Source organism: Sapajus apella, unplaced genomic scaffold (genome assembly GCF_009761245.1).
Source record: "Sapajus apella isolate SASKATOON/1434 unplaced genomic scaffold, GSC_monkey_1.0 scaffold3, whole genome shotgun sequence".
NCBI classification, from domain to species: Eukaryota; Metazoa; Chordata; class Mammalia; order Primates; family Cebidae; genus Sapajus; species Sapajus apella.
The window spans coordinates 36,415,046-36,429,128 of NW_022436943.1; the positions used below are offsets into that span (position 1 = coordinate 36,415,046).

The following is a 14,083-nucleotide window of genomic DNA, read 5'->3' on the forward strand; positions in this document are numbered from 1 at the left end:
AAATTAAAGTCAAAATAATATATTATCCTCAAACCTATCAGGAGGGTTATTATTTCTTTTTTAAGTGTTGGCAAGAATATGGAGAAATGGAAACTCTTACATATTATTGGTGGTGATGCAAAACGTTACAGTCCCTATGGAAAATAGTATGAAAGCTGCTCAAAAAGTTAAAAAAGGAAGTACTTTATAATCCAACAATCCCATTTCTGGATATTTATCCTAAAGAATTGAAATAAGGATCTCGAGAAAGTATTAGTACTCCTAAGTTCATTGCAACATTATTCACTATAGCCAAGATGTTGGAAACAACTTAATTGTCTATAGACAGATTAAGAAAACATGGCATAGACACCCAATGGAATATTATTTGTTTTTAAAAGAAGGATTTTGCAATCAGCAACATGAGTGAACCTTGAGGACATTACGCTAAATAAAATAAGCCAGTCACAGAAACACAAATACTGCATGATTTCACTTATATGAGGTATGTAAAATAATTAAATTAATAGAATCAGAGAATGAAATTGTTTTTACCATAGGCTTAGGGGGAGATGGGATATGAGAATTACTAATTAACTGGCATAATGTTTCAGTTTAGCAACGTAAATAAGTTTTAAAGACCTGCTATACAAATTTGTACCTAAGCCAAAATAATGCACTCTGCACCTAAAAATTTGCTTAAAAATTAGATCTCGTGTTAATTGTTCTTACCACAATAAAAGAAATTGAAATAAAAATAATGTGGCTGTTGAAGATAGGTACTTAAAAATAATTAACACATATTTAATATATTAAGTACTTTAAAATGGTAAAGATGTATTTAATGCATTATCATGGCTTCAAGTAACCATTTAATTATCATTCGTATTTTAGCATATATTAATAAAACTGCCCTATTCACTATTCTATAAAATGTTAACATGATACACAAAATAATAGTATTTCAATTAATTAAATGTCTTACTAATTTCTGTATACACAGCTAAATAAACAATCAGCACGTCAATTCCCTTCTTAAAAAAGTATTATCACTTATTTAAATAAGTATTATTGAAATGGATCATTTTTTTAAAAAAATATGTTTCTGGAAGTATGAAATTCTTGGATTTACAAATAGTAATTTAAAAACTGCTCTGGATTATTTTCTGCTATCTTTTTGGTTTTGTTTCAACTTTCACAAACATAAGTTTTTTTAGAATCCTTGCTGATCTCTGCTTGAGTGTTTCTTGACAGCCCCTTCAGTAGAACTGACTTTCGTTTTGGACATCTTGGTGTATATCAGCTTTCTTAAGAAACGAATATTCAGTACAGACTTTTTCATTAAACATTTACTTTTTAAAATCTCATTGCGGCCATAAAGGTCTATTTCAAGAGAATAAAAATATTTTTATGATAAAGTAATTCGTTTCAAATTTACACAATAAAATAAATAGCATATAATATACTTGTGCCAGGAGTATTCAGGCTCTATTTTATAGGTCTGTAGATCAACTGCTCGGTCTCTATTTCTACACATATTTAAAGAACACGTATTTCCCATATTTCCCACTAATCCTGCCAATTTTAGGTATCTTCCAAACCACAATACATGCTGTAGCATAACTGGCTGTTATACAGATTATCTGCCAGGACAACAATGTCAAAATGCTCCTCTCACCACCATCTAGGATCAGAATGGGTGATGTGTTCATATCTAAGAATGTTTCATTTTATCTACAAGTGTCCTACATGCTATCTGTGAAAGGTAAATGTTAATTACCTGGCATCTGGAAAAAGTTGAGAAATAGAAGTTATTATGCAAAATAATACAAGTTATTATGGCAAAACTGCAATTACTTTTGCACCAACCTAATGGTATTTGTATTTCAGATGTAACCATGCATTATAGTTACTAAGCACTGCAAACTTATGTCACAAAGTAGGGATCTAATAAATACACTGGCTTATTTTAATGAACTACTAATAGTGATACTTTGCTAAAAAGGGAGGATACAGGCCAAATGTTAAACTAGTCATAATGCCAGGACAACAGGCGTAAATGAGGACTGTGCTGAGCAAACCAGGAAGGGGCAGTACATATTTGGAAATAAGTAATTCTGTCTAGTAGTTCATTGTTATTACAAGTAAAATTTGACCTAGGCCCTGGAAAATGACTAAATATGTATAAATTTTGAACATAAGCATAAATGTTTCAGGAATATGGAGGATAGTTTGCAAAGCAGCAGAAATGTACAAGAATATTGTGCTTTCATAATTTAATTAGACCTCTGGATGTATGTAAATGAACAGTGAGGAGTGAATTTGGCAGGGGCATATTGTGGAGGCTTTAAATGTCATGCCAAAGTTTTGAGTTTAGATCTTCGTGGCCATTAAATAATTTTCAACAGAGAAGTGATGTCCAATTTTGTATTTCAGAAAGATCAGCCAGATAGAAATGTGGAGAAAACTCTGGCTGGAGGGATAAAGAAATGAGTGGCTAGTCGACTGTAAGAGCAGTGCAGGGAACAATAATAAGGATGAGAACAAAGGCAGAGGCACCACACAGTCGGTTAAAGCTGGAGAACTTCAACCTCTCATGGCTAAGGGATCTATTTTCTTGAGATTTTTCAACAATTTTAGCTATAGGCCTTAGCATTTTGTGTTACCCAGCAGGGGAAGATTCTTAACAGAGAGGTCAAAGAGTGAAGAGCATAGAAAATGCTCTGTCAAAATCGACTATTCTTTGGACAAATGACAGCGTGATACCCAATGATATCCTCCCTGGGGAACTAAAGTAGAATGTGACAGGCAGATTAAAATTTAAGCAGTGTATATAGAAGCTGACTGCAGAGAAATGAGGACAGCACATAGGAGAGCATGAAGTGGCAATGTTAGGCTTAAGTAGCTCTTATTAAGCAAAAGTGCCTTCAGACAGTAATATCAAGAGATAAAGCAACAGACTCTACAAAGAATGAGTGGTTCGTGAAATAAAAGTCATAAGGCTGCTGATAGTGGCTTGATGATTATAAAGTTGGTCTGTGACCTACATTTCTGTTAAATTAACTTTGCACTGTTTGGTGAAATATATATCACCTGTTGCATTCATTGGTGAAGACTGTTCTACTATTGCCTGATTCATTATTTTTTAATTAATTATTTTGATTTTCAATGAACAGCTATTTGCTCAAAAGAAGAATGGAAATTAAATTGTAGTACAGTAATGGGGGAAAGAGGACTCAAATAAAATTTGACTATTAAAATGACAGTACTTCCTGATTATGTATGATCATTCTGGTTTGTGGCTGTTGCTGAGCTACATTTTTATTAGTGCTTGCTTTTAGTCTCAGAAATACCTTAAGTTTGGATAGTAAATTACAGTATTACCCTGTACAAAGTATTTTTGTTCTATATTCATTTCAAGGGATGAAGATACTCATGATATTCATATATTTGGGGGAGCAAAGGCACTATCATTTAAATACCATTAACAACAACCTGGTCAACATAGTGAGACCTCATCGCTACAGAAAAATTAAAAATTTGTGAATTGTGGTGGTGCACACCTGTAGTCCTAGCTACTTGAGAGGCTGAGGTGGGAAGATCGATTGAGCTCAGGAGGTTGAGGTTGCAGTGATCTGTGATTGTGCCACTGCATTGCACCCTGGGTGACAGAGCAAGACCTTGTCTCAAACGAAAACAAAAACAAAAAACAACAGCCAAAAAAAAATTATAGAACAATGAATTGCTAAACTGTTTATAGTGATCTTTATTTTGGGAAAAAGAAATACCACTATTGAAAGGAGCATGAACTAGAATAGCAAGAAAATATTTTCCTGAAAAGGGATCTTGGCACATAGTATGGAAGAATGAGTAGAATTTAAACACGAGGGAGCAGAAGTAACACTAAAGAAAAAAGAAGGTTTGGTGATGGAAAGCCACACCAGCAGCAGCAGCAGCAGAGAGAGAGAGTGCAATTAAAAGTTGCTTGAGTTAAAGAAAAGACACATTTGAGAATTAATTGGTGATAAATATGTTTAATATCTTGTTATTAATAGACTCTCCTAGACTGAATGAGTGAATGAATTAATGAATGAACATATGAATAAACGGGTAGGATGAAATAGATTTATCTAGGGAAGAAAAATTTATGTAAGACACTAAAGTGGCAAAAATGAACCCCCAAGCCAAGTTTGACCCACAGTAGTGGTTTAGTGGCCTACAGACCATTTACATTTTCTTTATTACTACTTATATACTTTAGAAACCAGATGACTTTAGATTTAATTTCTTATTTTAAATTCTGCTTTAAAATTATCCTGTCTTCCTACAGGGCAAAATGCCTAGAGCAAGAGAGGACATTTGTCCCTTTCAAATGGGCATGTATATCCTCCAGCTTTCCTTCATGTCTTTTCACTGTTTCACTCATATATCACCTGCTTTTTCAGATTGGGGCCTTTGATGTGGTCCTTGGGATTATAATCAGGGAGCCAAACAAATTAAAATGTAGAACTTCATTACAACTAATAATATACAACTGAAAGCTTTCTATTCCCTCTGGCATATTAATGCATGTATCTAGGATAATAATACTGTAATAATAATAATAACTCCTAAGCACTTACTATGTACAAAGCATGACATTAATCTCCTTTCAGACATATGAGTTTGAGTTACCACTCCAGGCATCTGGTAGTTGTATGATTTTGAACAAAGTAACTGACTTTCTGAACATTAATCTATTTCTTTGGGCAATGAGAATGATAACCATATCTTATATGGCTTTTGTGAAAATTAAATAAGATTATATTTATAAAGCATTTAAGTTGGTTCTTGGCACCCACCAAAACTTCATTCATGAAAAGAATATTTTCCCATTTGAAATCGGAACAGTTGAAAAGCTGTGTAAACACATGTTTCAGAAAAGATCTTTATCCAAGAGGCTAATTTTCATTCACAATGTAGTAACTATCCATGTAACTTTATTTCAATAGGTTGGATTTAAGGTTCAGATCAGTAGTACAAATTTCTACTCATCTTAAAAAAATCTTATGAAGGTAGAGTTATTAAAGTTCTAGTATGGCATATATTGTTTCTATAACTTTAGTATGATTTACAAATAAAAATATACTGCTAATTTCACAGATTATCTACAATAAAAATTCTCAGAAATGCATACAAAATACCATGTTTACACTTAATCAGATAAACTATGCATTCATAAACACTGAGCCTGAAACATCTTTTCATATTACTGTATGCAGATGTTTAATCACAATAAAAATTTAAGTGGAAAACAGTATGTATTACTAATCTAAAGCAAAAGTAAGAATTGTCGGTTGCTAAACTACCAATAGAAATAACTAAAATTAATCAGCTCTTTAACAAATTTTTCCCACTTCAAAAAGAAAAAAGAAATAAACAGTAGAGAGTAGAATATGCAAATATGAAGAATATTTCATGGGTAAATATTTTATAATTGGGATTCATTTATATTCACTTTTTAAATGATTATTTTCTTAGTTTATTCCCTTTTTCTCAAAATATATGTTTAAAGTGCAAATTTAGAAACATTGACTTCTCAGTTTAAACTCCCTTTCACATGAGGTTAGGCCATATAGTACAAAACAATTCATTTGTGTATGTCAAATAACTGTGTTCCATAAACAAAGTTGGCCAAGACAATTGTTTGACTGTATTATCTGTCTACCTAAAATGGTATATTTTGTTGGCACTGATAAAAGTTCTTCATGCTTTTAAAATTATTTGAATTATTTATTTTCAAGCCATTTCAATATTACGTTTGTTTATGTAAAAAGAATAGTTCATTAAGTACTAGCTATCTACTCAATACAAAATACTGTACACACATAATTCTGTTACACTTAACTATTTATGAGATGAGTTACATTTAATAACTTATTTATTCCTATGCCAATTAGAAAACCCAGTATCGAGTCACTAGTTAAGGTGCCCAAAATTGGCAGTTAGTTAGGAGCCAGAATTTGAATTTTGACACATTTGAAGAGTACTGGTTTTCACTGTTATAGTTGATCTTACAAACATTGATACATTTCCGTTAATAGGACTTTTTAAGACTATACAGATAGAAAATTTATTAGGTAATTTTCTCAAAGAGATAATGTGCATTGACAAGTAAATATAGCATTTAAAAATTTTCAATTTTCATTTATCGTATCCAACAGCTAAACATTTATTTTACAGAACAACATATATTTAGCCACTTAGCAGCACCATGAGAAGAAGAAAAAAATTATCAAGACAAGAAGACTGGTAATTACTTACAAGGAATGCTATTTCATTGTCATATTATTGTTACAGAAAATCTTTAATTAAAAAATGGTCTGAAATATTTTGTTAAATATATCTGTGAATATATAATTAAGATATTTAAAGAATAAAAAATAGTAAAAAATGTAGGATTGTATTCTTTGTAATAGCAAATATTCATTTCCTTCCTCATCTGCAAAACTCCACATTTTAAAATATCTATTTTTACAGTATTTCCAGATTATAAGCTTCTGTGATGTAATTTTTTAGCTGAGTAATTTTAACACCAAATTTACTTTAAGAATAAATGGTTTTACAAGTGGAGAGAAGTCCCCACAATTAGTATTCAAAGTTAATTGTATTACCTTTTTCCCATATATAGTTTACCTTCACTGCAGAGAAATAGTAAGACCAAAAGCATGAATATTTAAAATCATCAAAATTTTAAAATTAAAACTTTGAACAGTAATGTTAACATGACTATTTACATCATCTTTCTATTTTGCATTGAATAATTAAAAAAAAAAAACTTACTTGAAAACTGAATTGCAAACCCAGACTTGCTAATATAAAAATCCGTGTCAAACTGGATGGTTACTATGTTGAGGGTGCTATGAATTCCTTCAGGAATAAGAGATCCACTAATTTCCTTTAAAAGCATCTCATTTTCTGGTGGACCATCCCAAACTCGGAGTATGTCATGTGAGGCTTCCGTATCAAAAGCAAGAAACTGCAAGCTGTGGGAGAACCATATTTCTTCAATTATTTTAAAGAATGATTCAATTTTAAATAAAAAAATATGCAATGTGGTTTTTACTAGATATTTCTTTTTTGCTATGTGATAAAAATGAATTATATAAACAGCATATATGCTAAATATGTTTTTCTTGAGCAGCATAATTTGTTTCTTTAGAATATTATTAAATACACTATTGTATCACCTTTGCAAATTATAAAAACTTTAGGCATACGTTTTTTCCCGTGTTCGTGAATTTAGCTGGGGCAAATGTAGGGGACATTTATAGACAATCTTCTATATATTAGGCACTATACAAAATGCATTACATATATTTTATTTTTTTAATTGTTACAATGACCCAATAAAGTAGAAATAATTTTTATCTCAATTTTACAAATGTGGCAAATGGAGTTTAGATAAATGAAATAATTGCCCAAAGAGTAGCATAGTCACAAATTAAACTCAAGTTATCTGACTCTACAGTATACACTTTTACCACTGCTTTATATTAAATCTATTCTGTTTTAAGTTCAATCTAGACAAAAGTAGCATCAGATGCTTTTTGTGCTTGATGCAAAATTTAGAAATCTAATTATATCAACATGCTCAACTCTACAAACTACACACTTATGTTTGATACATGAATTGTTACAGCTTTAAATTTGGGTTGCAATTTAATATCAAACAATGTTTATTTTTTAGAAATCCCCAAATTCTGTTGATATTACTACTTTCAACTTTAATAATTCTGATATTTAATAAAACAATGCATGACTTAGACTAAAGAAAAATAAACTGGGGATGACACAGTGTAGCCTATTTTGAGTTTGCACATTGCCTTGCAAAAGTAATGTACCAACTCATCCTGCATCCATCAAAGCATAGGAGTATACCACCAAGAAGCCAGTCTGAAATTCCGTTTTGTATAAATGGAATTTATATGACTACTTTATACAGTAGTAATTCTTAAGTTTTGAAGTTATTGTTTATTATTGAATACACACTAAGTAGCTCAGATATCAAGGATGATTATAGCCAAAGCTGCATAGTAAAGCTGGGAATGAGAGTCTGTGATCGCTTTGGAAGTCAGATTGGTGTTGATTTAAGAGATCATGATTCTGTACTTTTCTAAGGGGTAGTATAACTGTGAAGAACTCTGCAGGAAAGAGAAATGTAACATGATTAAAGGGGCAGAGAGCAGGTGCTTCACAAGTGTGTTTAGGGACAAGGACAACAGGAAATGGTATTCAGTCCCCTGCTAATTTTATTTCCTCTAATTGTTAGTGAGGATGCACTAGGATAATAATCTGCACAACTCTGTATATTAATCAAAATGGGCCATTTAGTGGCTCACACCTGTAAACCCAGGGCTTTGGGAGCCGGGAGAATTGCTTGAGCCCAACAATTTGAGACCAGTTTGGGCAACATAGTGAGGCCTCTTTTCTACAAAACATTTAAAAATTAGCCTAGCCTGGTGGCATGTGCTTGTAGTCCCACCTACTGAGGAGGCTGAGGTGGGAAGATCATTTGAGCCCTGGAGGAAGAGGCTGCAGTGAGCCGAGATTGCGCCACTGCCTTACAGTCTGGGTGACAGGATAAGACTCTGCCTCAAGAAAAAAACAAAAATGAAAACAAAACACTGAAATAAATGGATATTAATTTTATATAGAGAGGTTGGTTAGATACTTCAGATTCCCTAGTAATGTTGAGAATGTGAAATTCATTTACCTGACAATATTTCCAGGATCTACCTCAATCATCCACATGCAACGCAGATTATTGTCATATGGAAAAGGATAGCCAGGAGACAGGATTCTTCCTGATGATTCTCCTTTAAAACGACCTCCGCATTCAGCTGATAAAAAAATAATAAAAATTTTAGCCACAATTTAATGCCAATATTTTCCAAAAAATCTACAAATTTCTCTCATGGATATACATTTTTTTTGCATTAACAAGAAGCCTGATTTCCTTGCCTCTTTAAAGTATACGTTTGTATAAACTTTTAAAGTATTAATTGAAACAAGAGTATATAATGCAATCAAATAGTAGAGTCTCAAGTTAAATCACAGAAAAGACAATAAAACAGAAACATACTTAAAGAATTATAAAAAGACACACTCAAAACCTCTGAGTTAGGATTTCAAACACTTTAAGATATGTTGTTAAATAATGATAATTTAAAAAGGGAAACAGATGGCAAGTTGCTCACTGCTAGCGAATTGCAGCCTGAATAATTCATCATCTTACTACCCCACCTCTGAGAAAAACTAATCTTTACTACAGTCCCTCAGGCCTTCTAAATTTCATTGTCCTTTTATTCTGCCTTTAAATCATTTTGAACCCTTTCCCTTTTATTCTCCCAGAAGTCAAAGTGGCATTTTTTTCTATACCTCAGTAAAATCTAGTTGAGTTTTGCTTTAATGTGGTCTCTAATCTTTATAAAAATTATCAAACTAAGAATCTAAGTATTGTCATACAATATAATTAAAATTTTATATTTTAGCAGATTCCTTCTCCATGTTAATGCTATTTAATACTATTATAATAACTGGAGTGATTTTATTTCAGTGAACAATCTAGAAAGAAGTCTCCCTGCTGGAATAGAGAGAAAGTAAGTGTTTTAGTTAGCATATCGCTCTACCTCTCTGAATCCTAGAAACATGGAAAACACCGTGGAATGCCTTACGCATTTGAGTTTTTTGTGATAGTTCTTGTTATCAGGCACTTGTGCATGAGAACCCTCTACCTATGGCCTTCCCAGTTCTATTTGTCAGAGTTTTTAACACAAGTGACTCCATTTTGATTCTGACAACTTTGCTATTATCTTAGATTCAATAACTGGATCAAACTTTTTATTTCTGATATTATTATTATTAGACCAAGGAAGGCCAAAGCAGGAAAGTTTCAGCATTCGGAAGAGACCTGATAACACAAGAATCTAATGCCTCAAATTTGTAGGCTGCATGTATGTAAATTTGCTTCAAAAATTTTAGATACTATTTTACATCACTCTGTGATGGATGGTTTTATGTGTCAACTTGGCTGGGCCATTAGTGTCAGTTATTAATTAAAAGCTTATCTAGGTATAAAAATAACATCTACAATCAGTTGACTTATAGGCCTCATTCAATAAATTTGAAGACCTGAAGAGCACAACTAAATTTCCAGGGGAAAAACAAAGAAATTCTTTCTCAAAACTTTAGCAATTCCTGCCTCAGTTTCCAAGCTATTAACTTGCCCTATGGATTTTGGACTTACCAGCCCCTACCATTGCATGATTCAGTTTCTTAAATAAGTCTCTGTAGATAGATAGATGGATAGGATGGGGGGGAGAGAGACACAGAGACAGAGACAGAGAGAAAGAGAAAGAGAGATATCCTATTGGTGTTGTTTCTCTGAAGAACCCTGACTGATACACCCATGGAGGGCTAAGGGAATATTATTTTTTATTGCAACACTAATCTAATTTATAATGACACACTTGGAAGATTTTTAAATTAAAATAGTATTAGTATTTAAGATGTCATCACCATTTATAGTTTTTCATTTTTTTAACAAAAATCCTGTTGGATGATCTGCAAACATAAATATATTAATTCATTTTTCATCACTTATTTATGATGTATCACTATTTTGGGCATACGTTTAATTTGAGAACAGAGTTGATACTTTATAGATTAATTTTTAGTCAATTCGAGTATTTTGCAGTACATTGAGTCTTGAACTTAAATATAGCTGTTTCCCCTCTTATTTCTTTGTTATAAAATATTACCTGGTATTTTGACCTCAAAGGAGCCAGTATCATATGCTGTAGCACTGGAGTTCAAATTCTGTATAAAACTTATGTTTGCAGAATAAAATAAAATATAGTGTTTAAAGAAGAGATACAGGTTAAATCCTCACCAGCTATGATGCCTCAAAAATTAATTTTTGTTTGATCAATGAATAAGCTTCAGAAACATAATTACCTATAAATAATCTAAATAATTAAGAAAAGTTTTCTTATTTGACTAAGGTAATAATAGATATTTAAGGTTAATGAGCACAGGATATTATAATCATCATAGGCCAAGTGTTAAAGCTATTAACTATTGCCAGTAGAGAACACCATCTAAAACAGAATTTCATCTTCTGTTATCATCAAATTATTCAGTATCACTCACCATGTGTCCAACTCTTTATAGCTGCTAAGTTTATTTGATCATCTGTCATTAGAATTTTAATAAAAATGATTCTCCTACCAATGAAATCTTGTGCATATCAAGTCAATACATTTTGATTTGGAATATTTGTAGATATAAAATGCATTGATTTGTTGCAAACATAATTAAAACCTTCTTATCTCAGGCTAAATGCCCTTCCATTTGTTTAAAATCTTTCCAAAAAGTAGAGAATATCTTCCTCTTGGTTCAACACACATAAAAATATATGTGATTTTAATGTATTTGTGGTATTAATTTTAAAAACAGCATGGCAAGTAAATATTTATGTTTATAGTATTGTGCTATTAAACTCTTGATGCTTTTCTGAACACATTTCATAATCACATCAGAGAGAATTAATCAGTGATACATTTTTCTCATAACCAATGCCAATGGGCTGATTATTGATCATATTCCAGAATCTCAAGCTTTTGACAATTTGATTTGATTATTATTTTAGGTATTACCCTCACAATCTTTCCAAAATTCAGAAAAGAAAGAACTGTGATTGCATTTTAGTTAGATAAAAAATGTTTGTTTTCTGCATAAATCAATGTTTTAATAAACCAAGAGAGGTCTCATATCATCGAAATCACTATGCAATTAATTTCAAGGCCTATAATAACTAGAATTTCATATTTTCTATTTGTATTCTAGCAAGCTTTGTGGCAATTCCTATGTTGACTATATCAAAAAACAGTAGAAATATTCCGCTTTTTTTCAAAAGGTCTCAAAAGGTAAGTCAAATTGTAAACATTAAATATGTACAGTTTTTTTGTATATCAATTATATGTCAATACAGCTGCTAAAAATAAAAGATCTGAGTCAATTTTATCCAAATAGACCTGACACAGAATGGATTTCTGCCTCTATAAATGCCATAAAAAACAGAAAGGCTGAAGAATCACAGCTATCTGTTCCCTGCTGGAAAGTTAGCGTTTTGCTACAAAGTTGTTTTCCCTTGTTATCCTAGTATTCTAATCTGACACCTACTTGGTCTTTGGAGAAGAAATGGAAGATTAAAAAAAAAAGGTCTCTATCAATACTTCTCAATATTGTCTATCTACCTTCCCACCCCCACCTACCCATCTATGCATTAACTAATCTACAAGACAGTAAGAATAGAATGGTACCCAAGCTATTCAAAGAAGACAGAAAATGATCATTCTCTAGCTTCATGAAGGCAATATAACTTATGACACTGACTCTCATATTCCTTTTCATATTGCAATTGGTCATTATTCTGTACGTGCATGAGAAAAGATTATAGGTTACTGTTTTTTTCTAATCCACCTTGATCCCACAATAGGTAATAATTTTGTAAATGAAAAAAAACAATCTGGCCAATGCAATTCAATAAACGTGTATGATTAAAAATCTTAATATTTTAGCAACAAGTTCAATTTAAGTCAAGGTATCAGAAATAAAATGACTTCAAAGAGACCATATTATCCCCTGCAAACTATAAGATGATGGGGGGAATGATGGATAAACTTATGAAAATGACTTTTTCATTTTCCATTAATTTCCAAATTCAAGCTATGATTTCATTAGTGTTTTGATATGAAGTGTTAGTTGTATGAGGACAGAGAGAATTGCTTGAGAATGCAAAGAATTTGATAACATTTTCACAGAAATAATCAATGAAAATCTACAAGAGTATCCTACCAATACAGGAAGGCAGAGGATAGTCCCACGCCCTTCTCTCCCCTGTCATGCACTTGAGAAGGCTACTTCCATGGAGAGTGTAGCCTGGATTGCATCCATAAATGATAGTGCTACCAGCAAAGTGGCCTTGGTCACTGATCTTATATCCAAATTGTGGAATGCCAGGATCTTCACAGTGTGAAAGTTCAAAACCTGGGAGAAAAATATAAATTGATTAAAGGCAAAATTTAGGAGGAGGATTTAAATCTATACCAATAGTTCCTTTCCTTTATTATTTTTGATAAGATTACATCTTTATTCCTAGTCATATTACCCTTACCATATTTAATTTTCATAGCATACAACAACCATAGAGACTTTTTTTCCTGAAAATTAAAATTTGTTGTATTTTTGAAATTTATCAATGATACTCCATGGTCTATATATTATGGCTTGTGGTATTAAGCTTCCTGTCTGCTTCAAGTGATTTAGAGTTAATATTAGATTCTGAGTGATACCGTGATGTAATAAGAAATGTATATTTGTTCTTTGTCCCTGATTCCTGGCACAGACCTCCTAAAGCTCCTGGAATTTCTTGATTGATAAAGGTGAGTGGACAATTTTTATTATTTATCATAAGCCATCCATACCTGAGTTTCTATAATGAAGTGCTTCCTGGAGGATGAGGGTGCTGATCTCCAGAGAAACCAACCATATGATTAGAGGGTTGAGTTGAAATTTTCAGCGCCATCCCCATGGTTAGGCCATATATATACACCTCCATGCAGGGGGGAGGGTCTGAAGGCTGAGTCAATTACTGAGGATCAATGGTTTTACCAATTATGCCTATGTAATAAAATCTCCATAGCAATCTTAGAGGGGTTCTGAGAGTTTTCAGATTTATGACCACCTCCCCATGCTAGATGGGTGATACACCCCAAACCCTAACTCCATGGAGACAGAAGTTCCTGCACTTGGGGCCGTTCTGGACCTCAGCTATGTACCTCTTCATTTCGTAGCTCTTCATTTGTATCCTTGATAATAAACTAACAAAATTAAGTAAATGTTTCCCTGAGTTCTGTGAGCATTCTAGCAAATTATAGAACTCAAGGAGGGAGTTATGGGAACCCCCAATTTATAGCTGGTCAGTCAGAAATACAAGGGGCCCAGATTTTCAGTTGGCTTCTGAAGTGTGGGCACTCTTGTGGGATTGATCCTTTAAACT

At 32.4% G+C, this 14,083-nt stretch overlaps 1 protein-coding gene across 6 annotated transcripts in view; it reads right to left on the reverse strand.

Moving 5' to 3' along the window:
* Positions 1–14,083, reverse strand: part of CSMD3 (CUB and Sushi multiple domains 3) — a 1,239,477-nt gene that overhangs the window by 325,725 nt on the left and 899,669 nt on the right. For all 6 annotated transcript variants that reach the window (XM_032246339.1, XM_032246357.1, XM_032246370.1 and 3 more), the window contains 3 exons: positions 12,880–13,071; positions 8,735–8,861; positions 6,802–7,004 (listed from right to left, as the gene is read on the reverse strand). In XM_032246339.1, coding sequence (XP_032102230.1) covers positions 6,802–7,004; positions 8,735–8,861; positions 12,880–13,071 — 522 coding nt within the window. The remainder of the gene's footprint in view (positions 1–6,801; positions 7,005–8,734; positions 8,862–12,879; positions 13,072–14,083) is intronic.